Consider the following 14,701-nt stretch of genomic DNA (forward strand, 5'->3'; position numbering starts at 1 on the left):
AGCACCCAAAGTCCTTAGTATAGTGTGTGTGTGTGCGTGCGTGCGTAAGTGAAAGGAGATGGGCTATTTTTGCCTGACACGTGACAACTAGCACCCAAAGTCCTTAGTATAGTGTGTGTGTGTGTGCGTGCGTGCGTAAGTGAAAGGAGATGGGCTATTTTTGCCTGACACGTGACAACCAGCACCCAAAGTCCTTAATATAGTGTGTGTGTGTGCGTGCGTGCGTAAGTGAAAGGAGATGGGCTATTTTTGCCTGACACGTGACAACTAGCACCCAAAGTCCTTAGTATAGTGTGTGTGTGTGTGCGTGCGTGCGTAAGTGAAAGGAGATGGGCTATTTTTGCCTGACTCGTGACAACTAGCACCCAAAGTCCTTAGTATAGTGTGTGTGTGTGCGTGCGTGCGTAAGTGAAAGGAGATGGGCTATTTTTGCCTGACACGTGACAACTAGCACCCAAAGTCCTTAGTATAGTGTGTGTGTGTGTGCGTGCGTGCGTAAGTGAAAGGAGATGGGCTATTTTTGCCTGACACGTGACAACTAGCACCCAAAGTCCTTAGTATAGTGTGTGTGTGTGCGTGCGTGCGTAAGTGAAAGGAGATGGGCTATTTTTGCCTGACACGTGACAACTAGCACCCAAAGTCCTTAGTATAGTGTGTGTGTGTGTGCGTGCGTGCGTAAGTGAAAGGAGATGGGCTATTTTTGCCTGACACGTGACAACCAGCACCCAAAGTCCTTAATATAGTGTGTGTGTGTGCGTGCGTGCGTAAGTGAAAGGAGATGGGCTATTTTTGCCTGACACGTGACAACTAGCACCCAAAGTCCTTAGTATAGTGTGTGTGTGTGTGCGTGCGTGCGTAAGTGAAAGGAGATGGGCTATTTTTGCCTGACTCGTGACAACTAGCACCCAAAGTCCTTAGTATAGTGTGTGTGTGTGTGCGTGCGTGCGTAAGTGAAAGGAGATGGGCTATTTTTGCCTGACTCGTGACAACTAGCACCCAAAGTCCTTAGTATAGTGTGTGTGTGTGTGCGTGCGTGCGTAAGTGAAAGGAGATGGGCTATTTTTGCCTGACTCGTGACAACTAGCACCCAAAGTCCTTAGTATAGTGTGTGTGTGTGTGCGTGCGTGCGTAAGTGAAAGGAGATGGGCTATTTTTGCCTGACTCGTGACAACTAGCACCCAAAGTCCTTAGTATAGTGTGTGTGTGTGTGTGTGTGTGTGTGTGCGTGCGTAACGCTGGCGTGTGTGTCAGACGGCGCGCGTGTCCAACGGCGGCGCGGGCGAGCCGCTGCTCAACGGGCACGTGCACATCACAGAGAACCCCGCCGTGAGTACCCTCCGCTACCTGCCTAACCCTAAAACGAGCCTAATCAGTCACACTTAATTGCATTTCTTATTATTTATAACATATAGCATGAGCTGAGTTGGCCCAGTGGTTGGAACGCGTGCATCTTAACCGATGATTGCGGGTTCAAACCCAGGCAAGCACCACTATATATATGTGCTTAATTGTGTTTATAATTCATCTCGTGCTCGGCGGTGAAGGAAAACATCGTGAGGAAACCTGCATGTGTCTAATTTCATCGAAATTCTGTCACATGTGCATTCCACCAACCCGCATTGGAACAGCGTGGTGGAATATGTTCCAAACCCTCTCCTTAATGGAAGAGGAGGCCTTATCTCAGCAGTGGGAAATTTACAGGCTGTTACTTTACTTTACTTTTATAACATATAGACGATAACCTTCTTGGTCGAGTAGTATGTACACCAGTTATCATGGGTACGCCACTCTGACATATGTTCATTAGTTTCCTATGTTGTCTTGGGTCTGGGTATTTGTGGTACCGTCGTTACTTCTGATTTTCCATAACACGAGTGCTTTAGCTGCTTACATTGGGATCTGAGTAGTAAATGTGATGATGTCCAATATTTATGATTAGATGTGTATTGGCAACTAATTACCTGTAAGTGGTCACCTCACCCCAGAATCAAAACAAACAACATAAATAACACTTTCTTAAATTGATTTATATGACTTGCAGTGCCCGAGTCTACGGGAGAAGGTAACCTTGTAGATTAAGATGGTTTATATAACATTTTTCTGATGGGAAGTGGTCACATCACCCCAGAATCAAAACAAACAACATAAATAACATTTTCTTAAATTGATTTATATGACTTGCAGTGCCCGAGTCTAGAGAAGGTAACTTTGTAAATTAGGATGGTCTATATAACATTTTTACACCCAAATGTGTCATTAAAAACACTTATGTCTATTAGTCGAAAACACCAAATGGACGGATGAAGAAGCCCCGGCGCTCGGAGGCGCAGGCCTACGAGGCATTCGACGTGTCGCGGCCCGAGCTGGACGCGACCATGGAGACCGTGCTGGACGAGTCGGCCTTCGGGCTGCTGGACACATCTCGGCGCCCCGAGTACGACCTGTCGCGCTCGCAGACCCTCAGCGCCAACTCGCTCGGCAAGCTGCCCGACGACAACATGAACTCGGAACTCACCCGGAGCACCGAATGCCAGCTCGACAACAGCAAAATTCAGCCCACGCTGCAGCCCAACGGCTGAGCGCCGCTCGGAGCGCGACCCGCCGCGCCGCGACCACACACGTGCGCTTCGGTTCCGTGCACACGCGACGCCGGTTTGCGCGAGGATAGCTTGGCGTTTTGTTCCTAATAGACTTTATTTTCAAACGAAGGCTGATTTTAAAGTAAAACAATAGTACGGGTATCCAGTTATTTAGTTCTCAGAAACTATACACGTAAAGTTATTCTCGCTTAAACTAAACGCAATAGAGTCCATTTTAAAGTGAATTTCGAATGTATATAGGCATTTTAGTGCCCTCCGTGGCGTGTACATAGCGTTTATCGGCCTGAGATTATAATCAGCGAGACAATAAGGTTAGAATGGCGCGAACTACTAAACCTCAAATATTTTCATTGCGCCGTCGATCGGCTTACCACGTAATTGTATAATTATAGGTTGAATACAGTGCCTGCGAATAGTACACACCAAAACACCTATTAAAGTATAATAGTTCACCGTTAGTGCAACTCGAGCGTACAAAATACAGACCAAAATTATATCCAAACAGCCCTTTATTACCTGATACATGTAAATATCACGATCGTATTTATTGATGTTGAAAAACGTATTTATTTCTGATATTTTTTTTTTCATAGACAGTTTTTTTTAGACAAAGCCTTAGAAGCTATCTGTTATCTTCATAATCTACATTCCACATAAACTATATACTTATACGTCACACCAGTAATATAATTCTACTTTTTTTTATGAAACGCACATTTTTTTTATATATATTATATACCTGTTAAAGTTTTATTAGCAGTTTTTAATCACGCCAAACATTGTTTTTTTTACATAGACACGGAAAAAATAAATAAAAAATACGTAGATAGATTAAAAAGATAAATGTAAAAATATTCGAAAAGTTTATAAAAATGAAAACAAAAAAAAAATATATTACAACGAACTACTGATATTATGTAATGTACGTCAAATAGTTATATAAAAAACTCGTTATCGTTAAAAATGTTACAAAAAACGTTATATTATATAAAACCTCTCCGGTGACAATGGAACTTGATTATTTTTTGAAAATTAAAAAAAAAAAAAGCAAGTTCGTTGTTCATAATTCCATATCACAATTTGAATCTACCTCATTTTATTCGTTGTAAGGTTCTTTTAGATGTTACGATTTTAATGTTGAATCGTTTAAGTTTCTTTCTAATGCCCATCGACAAGCGTTTACACGCAACGGCAACCTTCTGGTAAGATAGTGTTTTTTTTATTTATTGTAGCTATTTAAGTTTTCTATTTGAAAAATTCAAAATGTATGTTCATTTGATTTTTAAACACCTTTCATATTTACAACAACTTCTGTAAACGCACATGGTCAATTCGGATCACGCCACACTACTCGCTTTCCAATACATGCGTACATATTTATTTTATAAAACACAAAGGAAGTATTTTGCAATTTTCCGAAAGTAAAATATTTCAATATTATAAAACATCGATCAATGTATTTAAAATTCAAATAAATTAGCTTCCGTTGACATAGCGACTAAGGATTAAAAACGGATCATTGCAAAGTATATTTCTTTTTTAATTTTAAATGAACTATCATTTTTATATCTATTTATTTATATCACGCGAAGCACCTAGGTACAATTTATATATAAAAGTAAGTTGTATTCATAAGCTGCGTGTTTTAAAAGGTCATTATCGTAAATACAATTCCACTATACAAAATAGTTATTAACGAAACCACACAATATTATATTATTTTGTAATTACAAAATGTTATTGACATATTTCTAGATTAAAAAAATAAAAAAAAATTGTGTCTTTTTAAAACACCAACGGCGTTTGTAAATATAATATAATATCTAAACTCAGTTTAAAATATAATTAATAAAAAGGGGGAAATCGCCGACAATGTACCTGAATCTTCAATTACACTAAGCTAACTTAGGTCTAGTGTTAGGGTCTTAAAAGTCTAGAATATTATCTTTGACGCTAGGTTTTTGTCACAGGGTCTTAAGCTTCGATTTTTGGAATAGGGCACGTCGAATCGAGCAGGTTTGAAAATTTTATTTTACGTTTTGTAAAATTGCTTTGGCGCGTGCTAGAATTTCGCTGTTGTCTTATACATGAGGGGTAATAGTAATGAAGCGTTTGCGCTGAAATAGTTGGCAACTGATACAAATTCAAGACTAACGACCTAATAAGAAAGTATGCATTTTTGAAATAAAAAAATCAAAACTTGTCAGCAAAAAATAATGTTACCAACGCTTGTGACAAAATAAAAGTTGCCAATTTTATTTTAGTGAAAACGCAGCTTAATTTATCATAAAAAATGAAGTCATCGCAATGTATTGTAATGAAAAAGAAATCGTATTTATTGTAAATTTCCCTGGCATTCAGTTACTCTTCATTAGAAATAAAACAAAATCGTCCATCGGACCAATAACAACCAAACAATGACAATTGCATTATCTTTAAAAACGTATCAGTGTTGCCAACTACATTATTAAAAAAAATAACACACGAACTTTAATAAAGTCTTACTTTCCTTTATAATTTCTTGATAGATTTAATTATGTAACTGGCAATACTGATTCAATAATGTTCAAAACCATAGACAAATAGATTAGATTAAGATTAAAGTGTATATATGTCACTAACACGTTCACGAGTTCACTCGAGGTTGTGTTGTTTTTAATTAATTTCAATCAATTCGTGTAGATTAAGCCATATTGTATTATGTGGTTATAGAACTCCACTTTTGTATTACGTTTTTCTATTTTTATATAATACAGTTGTAATTATAGATCATGTCGGTCTGTTTATAAAACCACATTGTCAGAATCAATATATAGACTGTCTAGTATAAGTTGGCGTTCCCGTGGCAACACCTGCTACACCTTTGTTTTGCCACTTTTTCCTTTATTTTACCAATATCTCCCTAGAAAATAATTCTCTACGTCTCATTTTTCGTAGATTTTGGGTAAGTTTTCTAAATAAGGGTAAATAAAACAAATAAGATATTAAATGAACAAAAAAAATATTAGTACATGTTTTTGCCACACGCCAACTTACACTTGACGCGCTATTCTTGTTGAAATAACTATTATATCTCCTTACATTGGCCGACATGTCATATTAATACGTTTCAGTTGTCTCTCGAACCAAAATATTAGTTTAAAGCATAAACAGATACCTGAATGTCGTACAACATGTATTTATTATCATAAAATAGCGGTACAGCCAGCGTTATCATCTGAAGTATTATTTTTCCACATTTTCTTTTCAGTTTCAAATTATTTTATTCGACGTTGGCTGTACTCGTGCGATCTTTGCTTTGATTAAATATTGCAGTATAAAAAAAGTTTTAAATGTTATAAATAAATCAGAAATTTTCAAAATATTTTAAATGGCTAATAATAATGAAATGATATAATTTATGAATTGAGCATCAAATAGATATTTAATCAAAATAAGGATTTTTATAGAATAAGTATGTAATGATACAGTTAACGAGTACGACTCCAATGATATTAATTTTATATGTATAGCTTTCTTTCATGTGGCTTGTCCGTCCTTGGAGTGAATTACGAACAAAAGCCTGATAAACGTGCCTCGGTAAAATTATTTCGAATCTCATTTTGCAATATTTTATTAATTGTTAAATGACTCAAGAGGGAAGGCAAGTAGGTTTTTATAATCTGCGGTACGGATGGGAGCTAGATGGCGCTGTTTTAATTTAAACATAAATAATGCTGACAAAGTTGTCATTACTAAAGTAACATTTTAATCGAGGATCAATTATTCATTTTTATTATTTCTGTCATATCTTTTATCTATTATTTTATGTTATCTTTAATATGTTTGACTTGACACTTTCTGTACAACAAATCGACCGACGATAGTAATGCTAACAATTATTATTTTTTACAATTCAATTAATATCTATATTTAAATTATTAATTCCAATTTTGTTACGATACCTCCATATTTTCTTTTCATAATTAATAATCATACATAATATATTGCATATAATATAATACAATGACGAGTTTTAGTCATTGATATTGATTAAAAATTATGTATTATAACTTGGAGAAGACTTAGACTACTTAATTTTGACGATGTAGGCATTATTACTAAATCGTTTTCGACAATGTTTGAATGCAGCGTTATCTGAGTTGCCCTTTGTATGTGTTTTTGTTACAGAGCGTTTTTTTCCATTCCATTATTTTATATCAATAGCAATGTTTATACAACACATTCCACTTATGGCTGCAATAGATTTTCAAACTGGATTATTTAGTTGTTTACTGTTTTAATTGAACTGGCAACACCGAGATGACGCATAGAAATAGACTTACATTTATTGTTTTTTTTTAATGTATATTATTGATACACCGTTTACATTTATTTGAAACTTATTCTAATTATTTAAGTCGTGACGGTGTTGCCATGTTCAACATAATATATTTTAATAATGTCATATCACAATGCAATAGTTTTACAATTATAATAACCATATGAAACTGTTAATATGTTATATAATCAAATTTTCAATGCACGATAGGATCACATAATTACCGCCTTTATTTTATTTGCAATAAAGTTTTATTTCGAGTGACGGTGATGTATGTACTTAGACAAATGCGTCCAGTTAAAAGTTTTTTTTACACGATTCAGGTTTAATTTATGTATTTATTATGATTTTTTTTAATCGTTTGTCTTTCTTTCCATGAGGAGGGATCTGTTTGGTTTTCTCTATATTTTGTTTTGTGTTTGCATACTTGCTTGCATATTTTATATGTTGTTTCAATATTTTGGTACGCGAAAGGTTCGGCTGTAAGGATGACTTGTGATCGTTTGAATAACTTTAATCTTATGCGATTCCAACATACCATTAATTATGAATACCATTTTTTTTCTTTATTGTTTTGTTTTATGAATAAAATTAATTGATTTAAAAATAGAAAATATTAAATAGTTTATTTATGTTCTGTTGATTTGAAATAAGAATTACAAGTCATCCTTACTTAGTAAGAAGTAAGTTAAGAAGTTGTTGTGTAATTATTATACTTACAATGTAATTATATTGTGTGGCTCAGAAACGAGCCGAGTTTTAAGTTAATCGGCTGGAATATTTCGATTTTTTTTTATTTACTTGATTGATCTGCGACCAAACTATACTATAAACTATACAGTTATTTTTTTCAAGAATTTAATCAAAATATTTTTGAAAATCGTCTAATTCGGTAATAAAAATTTTTAATAATGTAAACATTGGAAAGATAGAATAAATTTCTTTAATGTATCGTTTTTATAATTTAGTACAATTACATTAAAAAAAAGAAATCGGAATATTCTAGTTTTGTATAAGAATAATATAAGATTTCGTCAAAAAAAACATTTCGAGATATGAATATTAGGAATCTGTAAGAAATCGTCGATTTTGTGTTTTGTTACCAGTACCTACTAAAGCATTCGAGATATATACCCTATATTCCATTTTCAAATAAGTTTCCTAAGCTCCTATAAATGTTGTTCGTTGCTATAAATGATAATAAATCATTAGTTTTATTTAAACTAAGTCATTAATTTGTAAATTGAGGAATTAATTTGTTCCTAATATTCATGTTTCGGAAATTAATGAATTAGTTGTAAATTATAATTGAATCTACCTCAACCAAATTACCCATTAACGTTGTTTATAAGTGTTCTCTTGAGTCTTATAATTATTACTAATAAATAACTGAATTGTAGTGTTTTTGATAATAAAGTTATTATTAGTTCCAACTTCACATTTTGATATGGTAACTATTGTTACCAATAATATTGAATGTGGTTGACGGTGTGTTGCTACGGTATTGTCAAGATTGAAAATGATATTAAATTTGAAAATAAACGCTACCGTGACTTTCATTTTACATCCCTTAGTTAGTATTCAACAAATAAGTCGCCTCCCTTTTATATAAAGTTTGAGGTTATATAGGTTGGACATGAATATATCCAATTAGGATTGATAGGTGAGCCAGTGGTAGAATCTCAGAGAAAATAAGACACATCCAGGCTTACTCCACAAGTTTTCTTTCACTGTAGGAGGTGTTAAATTAATCTAAAGTATTTTAGCGTCCATAAAAAGGTGTAATATTGAGTGAATAGTCTACCCACCCTTTTTTGTTATAAAAGGCCGAGCGCCCACCGGTATCGACAGGCTTGTTCGAGCGATCAAACCTTCCCACTTTGGAATGAACCAGAGAAGAATATTTCTTGAGTTTAATTTCATACCTTAGACGATGGATAGAGAAACCCTGACACTCGTGACGTAAGCAATCCTAACGTCATGTTTTTTAAAAACGACCATGGACAAACTGCTTCGACATAGATATATATGCAAATGACTCATTTCATATTTTCGTATAAAATTCAAGCAAATATCTTATTAGAGGCGTTTCAATAATATACAATGAGTTTATAGAGTAGTTTATTTATTGTTTACGTAATTGCACGAGCAGGCTCTGTCTGCAGAGGCGTGAGACGGCGCTTTCTTCTTTGCGACGCAGCTTGGCTGCCAGCCGTGCTAGGCTGAATCGCGAGCGAGGGCGCTCCCGGCGGGGACCTGGATTTATTGACCATATGTTAAAACAGAGACTATTTCCTGTATTCCTTATGTTTTATTAAAAAAAATCTTTTGTTCTTAAAAAGTTAATATTTAAGAATTAAAATATGGTTGTTTCCTTTGGGTAAAGATGGTCAGAACAAACCTTCTGCGACTCGCTGCCAAGCTTCTCTGTCCACGTTGACCATGCCTGTGGACGCGCTGCGCCCCAGCGCTGCCTCCTGTGCATGATCTTGGCTGTCCCCTACATCACTTTCGCAACTGATTCGACTCGATCTGATAATAATAATGACACAATAATTAGGAGAGCCGAGATAGGCCAGTGGTTAGAACGCGTGCATCCTAACCGTTTTAACCTTCTCTTAAATGTCTTATTTCATAAAAATTCTGCCACATGTGTATTTCACCAACCCGCATGGGAACAGCGTGGTGGAATATGTTCCGAACCTTCTCCTCAAAGGAAGAGGAGGTTACAGGTTGTTGTTATTTTTATTCATTGTTGTTATTCAAAGAAATATTCGTTTCAAAGGATGAATTCATGCTGTTTGGATTGGTACATCGTATGAGATGCCAATAATGCATTTATACCCTTTGTAAGATTACAAAAATATGTTATAAAACCTCTTACCTATCAGCTGGTCTCAAGTCACTAGCAGAGCTAGTGCCCTCGCGTCTCATGGATGGAGTTGAAGATAGAAATTTATCCCTCGCTGCCCTAATCCGCGCCGCTCTCTCGGAAAGTTTAATGGCCATTGCTTCAGCCTCTCTCGACGGAGCTGGAGTTTCGACAGCTGATAGCGATCTCTCAAAAAAACAAGGATTGTTAGCGATGAACTTGGACAAATTTGGAATCACAGATTCCGATTGTTGTCTCAATACTGGTAGCTGTGTATCAGTCTTGTCAGTTCTAATGTTGTCTGCGTTTATTGGGACGATCGTGTCCGTACTCGCTGTAGGATTTTCGGTTTCTTGACAGTCATCGATTTTTGGCGGCGAAATGAAACTTCTAGACTTATCCGGGTGTAGTGCATTGGCGCTAAGCGATTTCAAAACTCCGTCTTGAGTTTGTTCTGTGGGTATGACATTTTTTTCAGCTGATGTCTGATCTCGTCGTGACAGTTGGCAGGCACTCGCCGACTTCTGTACTTCTCTCTCCAGGAACGGGTTGTTTCTATTGAAAAAAAAATTAAGTCCATTTGACTGTATATAAGGTAGGTATACCTACATGATATTATTTAATAGAGAAGAAGATGACATTGTATATTAGAGTGAGATTCTCTAATGAAATATTTAATCGTGAGGGTAGATTTGAATAAGCATTATCTACTGAGTTTTCACAGCTGAAATTAGAATGCTATTGGATGAAGATTTTACGATGTCGAGTCATTAGGATATATAGAGCTATTTTTAATAGCCTTTTTTTCACCAAATTGTACCCAAAAATCCTGCTTAATTTTCTATTATATCAGCTTAAATGTTATGTATATCACTTAAGTTTGGAAACCGTGTCTTAAAATGGATTACCTGATATTAACACCAACGGGCATGTCAGGGGGTCGTCGCCTCTCAGACTTAGGTGACCGCCAAGCTGGAGACGAGGCGCCACTACTGGCTCCTGACGGTGGCCCTGTTCCTGTTGCAATATATCAGTTTTAACTTGGAGCAAAAAACAATGGATAAATTTATTTATTTTCTTATAACCTATCATTATATAGTATAAAACAAAGTCGTTTACCGCTGTCTGTCCCTATGTATGCTTAGATCTTTAAAATTACGCAACGGATTTTGATGTGGTTTTTTTAATAGATATAGTGATTCGACAGGAAGGTTTTTGTATATAAAACATGTATAATATATTGAAGAAACACTGATTATTTTAGAAAATTCTAATGTGATTTCGTAAATAAACAAATTCTGTAGCATATTTAGTATCACCATTACACCCGTGCGAAGTCGTGCGGGTCGCTATTAATACAAGTATATATAATAATAATATATTTCATTACTCATTTACGCGAAGTTAAATTGCAATGATTAGAGGAGGTATAGTCTTATCATTCCAAATTTACAACTCCTAATTATCATTTCAAATTCATAGCAACTTATTAAAATCTAATAATAATAATATTATACCTTCTTCGTTTATTTTCTTATTATATCTTTGAATCATGATACGAATAGACGGCGCTGTATCTTTTGATGTCGGCTTTCGTTGGGAAGTCGGAGACGAAGGAAGAGGTGGTCTACTTTTAGATTTCTGTTCTTCTTCTAATTGATCACCAGAATCTTTGGATTTCTTGATTTCTTGTTTACTTCTGTTCAGTTCTATTTGTGATCTGGTTTCAGGTTTTTTGTTCATTGGAGGTGCAGGTCTTACTTCATCCAAATCCTCGACATCTACCGAAATGACAGCTCTGGGAATAGACTCACCGCTTCGGACAACTGGAGAAAATATTTTTCTAGTTGTTTTTACTATTACTTCTGGCGAAACATCCCGATTTTCTGGTGCCTTAAGCTTCAAAACGAATACCTACGGTGAAGGCAAAATATAGTATTATGTTTTAGATTATCTGAAAAGGTCGGTAATTAAGTGTTTATTGTTACCTCGCCATCGGAGTCGGAGTGAAGTGGAGGTGTCCTAGGTCTTTCAGAGGGCTTACGTGGTCTTTTGCGTCTGCGTGGTATTTCTACGGTAACCGTGTCTACCTCGGGTTCCGTGTCACTCTCAGATGGCTTCGACTGTTCTCTCTCGAGTCGGGCTCGGGATTTTGTTTTCTTTTTACCATTGCTTTTATCTACATCTTTTCGTTTATAATCTTCCTTATTTTCTTCATTACTGTCTCTTCCATTTTCTTTAAAGTTGTCGAATTGTTTAAGGTTTTTTATGCTAGAACTTTTGCTCGTCGAGGGGCTTGGTCTTTCATATGACGCGTTTGGTTTATAAACGTTACACTTGACGTTTTCTTTGCATCGGTTCGAGCCTCTTTCAATTTCTTCGATTGTTTTTCTAATGAATTTTGCGTCTTCTTCTATACTCGGTTGTCTGATTATCTTCATTCTCGGACTCCTCTCGAGAACTGTTAACTGAAAATTAATAAATGATCAGAGATGAAAGTCTATTTGAGGTAAGGGTAGTAGTTTAGAAAGTGACGCACTGGGCTACCTGTTCGCGGGATGTCTTTGTTTTGACCGACGTTTGTTCTACTGACTTCACGCAACGGGAATCTGAAAGAATGACTGTGGAAATTCTAGAAAACAGAATGTATAATGACACATATTAAAATACTCATCTTTAATTAAAACTGTGTAAGGTTTCTTTGCAAATATATTCCAGGTTAGACCCAATCTTCAACAACTTAATTATTCTTACCAGCTCCATTGGGTTGCAGAACGGCAGTGCCAGTAACGGCAGAACTTGTCTCGCATAAATGTCTGGCTTCCGCCTGTCCGTATGTGTAGATGGGTTTCTGAGCGGTGTGGCGTGGTGACACCGCCATGAGAGGTGCTGCGGTGCAGATTTCCTCCGCCTCCACTTCAACGAGAACCGCCGCGCGAGAACTTCCTCCATCACATTCATCACCGCCATCCAACTAAAATAACGATAGGATTTTATTATTATTATTAGACCCGCCCCAGCTTCACTACAGATGTTTTTTGTGTTTTTCTTTACTATATTGTCCATGTATTTTATACAAAAACCTTCGCCTCAAATCACAAATCACTGTACTACACTATGTGTTAAACACTATGTAATGATTATGTTAGCCGTACTTGCATGGATTTTTTTAACTTATGAGATTTAAGGTCAAAGATATGTCTTAGGCCTAGTAAACTAGCATACCGACAATATTTACAAACATTATTTTTAGCAGTGTTGTAATAACGGTTTACGAATTAGTAGCACATCAACTTTAGATGGTGTTTCTGATGCAATATTTATTATTTGTGACCTTACTTTCTGGGCAGCTTGGAAATTTCCACCGCTGGGCTAATAAAAATACTTTTTACTTTCTGGGCATTTATTTGGAATAAAATATAGTAATGGGTTATCCTAATAAAAACTTCTAATCAAACATAACATCCTTTTGCAATTTACTTCCAAATAATTACCTACGCGTTTTACTATTGTTACCAAATGAAAGAAATAAGAAAAACAAGTATTATAGGCAGGTATTACTCACAAAATGATCTCTCTCGTATTCTGACTCAAAGTCATCAGCATCGTTGACGCTAAGGCTGGACGCGTGCACCCTGCCCGACCCCGTGGAGGGCGCGACGCTGCCATCTGACTGCGTGCGTGTAAGCGGCGCCGTCGGCAGCTTCACCTTGGTCCTTGCGGCGCGCAGCAGCGCTGACGTGGATGCTTCCGGCGCTATGCCGCGAGATTTTTCCCACTCGTGCAGCTTCCGAGTGAAAGAGCGTGATATGCCTGTACAACAACAACAGCCTGTAAATTTCCTACTCTAGGGCTAAGGCTTCTTCTCCCTTTGAGTTCGGAACATACTCCACCACGCTGTTCCAATGTGGGTTAGTGGAATACGCAAGTGGTGGATATCTATGAAATTAGACACATGCAGTTTACTCACGATGTTTTGATGAATTATAAACACAAATTAAGCACATAAATATTCAGTGGTGCTTGCCTGGGTTTGAACCCGCAACCATCGGTTAAGATGCATGCTTTTTAAAAAATGGACCATCTCAGCTCATCCCTGTAATTATTTGTATTGAGAACTACATTGTACATATAGTACATAAAATCAACTTCCTTCCTTTACATCTTGATAGGGAGTAATTTTAAAAGTAGCACCGATCTTATTGTTCGAAATTAGGGCGAAAATATACCAGTTACCTTGGAATTTGAAGAGTCCTGTAGACGTTTGTACCAACACTTCGTCAGGTTTGGCTTCTTCTTCCCACGCAGGCACTGAATTCGTTTCTTTCATTCGTTTCCATGCATCTGTAATAATATTATTTTATAAAATTAAAGTAATCAATGGCAAGTCACTAAATAATGTTTGTTTATCGTATTACCCCATCTTTTAAGAAAGTCATCGCTCAGGTCCTGACGAGCCGGCACAGGAGGTGGCTGTCTCACGCCTTTCAATCTCTGCCATTCTGTAAGCTTTTTTCTGAAGTCCGCTGATAATTGCTCTTCCGTTGCTACAGGTCTTGACGCTAAAATAAACAAGTAATGCTGATTTCACAGTATGAAAATAAGGTTCTCAGAGGTTGCCCATTCTGTCAACTATAAATCCAATAAATGGTGGAATTAAATTAGAAAATTAAAGATAAAACTCACTAGCATATAGCTTGCCACGTCGATCAGAGAATTCTCTGCGCAGGCGCGATTGCAAGGCGGCGTAGTCCCTCGCTATCTCCTCGCGCACGCCGCTCGCCTCACACCCGCTGCTTACACCCTCTGTATCTGAAATAATGTACAGTGTTTTTGGTAATTAAGAGCATCAATGAGGATATTAATGTAATATCTGTCTGTGTACACATTACCAATTGGAGAAAGAGA

The 14,701-nt window shown here is 36.5% G+C and overlaps 2 protein-coding genes across 2 annotated transcripts in view; one reads left to right on the forward strand and one right to left on the reverse strand.

Annotated features, from left to right (window-relative positions):
- LOC124535078 (protogenin A-like) overlaps positions 1-8,468 on the forward strand; it is a 121,732-nt gene extending 113,264 nt beyond the window's left edge. Inside the window, exons 23-24 of the mRNA XM_047111126.1 lie at positions 1,252-1,326; positions 2,280-8,468. Coding sequence (XP_046967082.1) covers positions 1,252-1,326; positions 2,280-2,579 — 375 coding nt within the window. The 3' untranslated portion in view covers positions 2,580-8,468. The remainder of the gene's footprint in view (positions 1-1,251; positions 1,327-2,279) is intronic.
- A 578-nt stretch (positions 8,469-9,046) lies between these two features.
- LOC124535333 overlaps positions 9,047-14,701 on the reverse strand; it is a 38,001-nt gene continuing 32,346 nt past the window's right edge. Inside the window, exons 6-17 of the mRNA XM_047111521.1 lie at positions 14,480-14,605; positions 14,212-14,355; positions 14,030-14,137; positions 13,359-13,606; positions 12,548-12,767; positions 12,341-12,414; positions 11,782-12,261; positions 11,311-11,707; positions 10,702-10,810; positions 9,806-10,348; positions 9,323-9,453; positions 9,047-9,177 (exon numbers count right to left, since the gene is read on the reverse strand). Coding sequence (XP_046967477.1) covers positions 9,047-9,177; positions 9,323-9,453; positions 9,806-10,348; positions 10,702-10,810; positions 11,311-11,707; positions 11,782-12,261; positions 12,341-12,414; positions 12,548-12,767; positions 13,359-13,606; positions 14,030-14,137; positions 14,212-14,355; positions 14,480-14,605 — 2,711 coding nt within the window. The remainder of the gene's footprint in view (positions 9,178-9,322; positions 9,454-9,805; positions 10,349-10,701; positions 10,811-11,310; positions 11,708-11,781; positions 12,262-12,340; positions 12,415-12,547; positions 12,768-13,358; positions 13,607-14,029; positions 14,138-14,211; positions 14,356-14,479; positions 14,606-14,701) is intronic.

The sequence above is a fragment of the Vanessa cardui genome, chromosome 14 (assembly GCF_905220365.1).
Source record: "Vanessa cardui chromosome 14, ilVanCard2.1, whole genome shotgun sequence".
Classification (NCBI taxonomy): domain Eukaryota; kingdom Metazoa; phylum Arthropoda; class Insecta; order Lepidoptera; family Nymphalidae; genus Vanessa; species Vanessa cardui.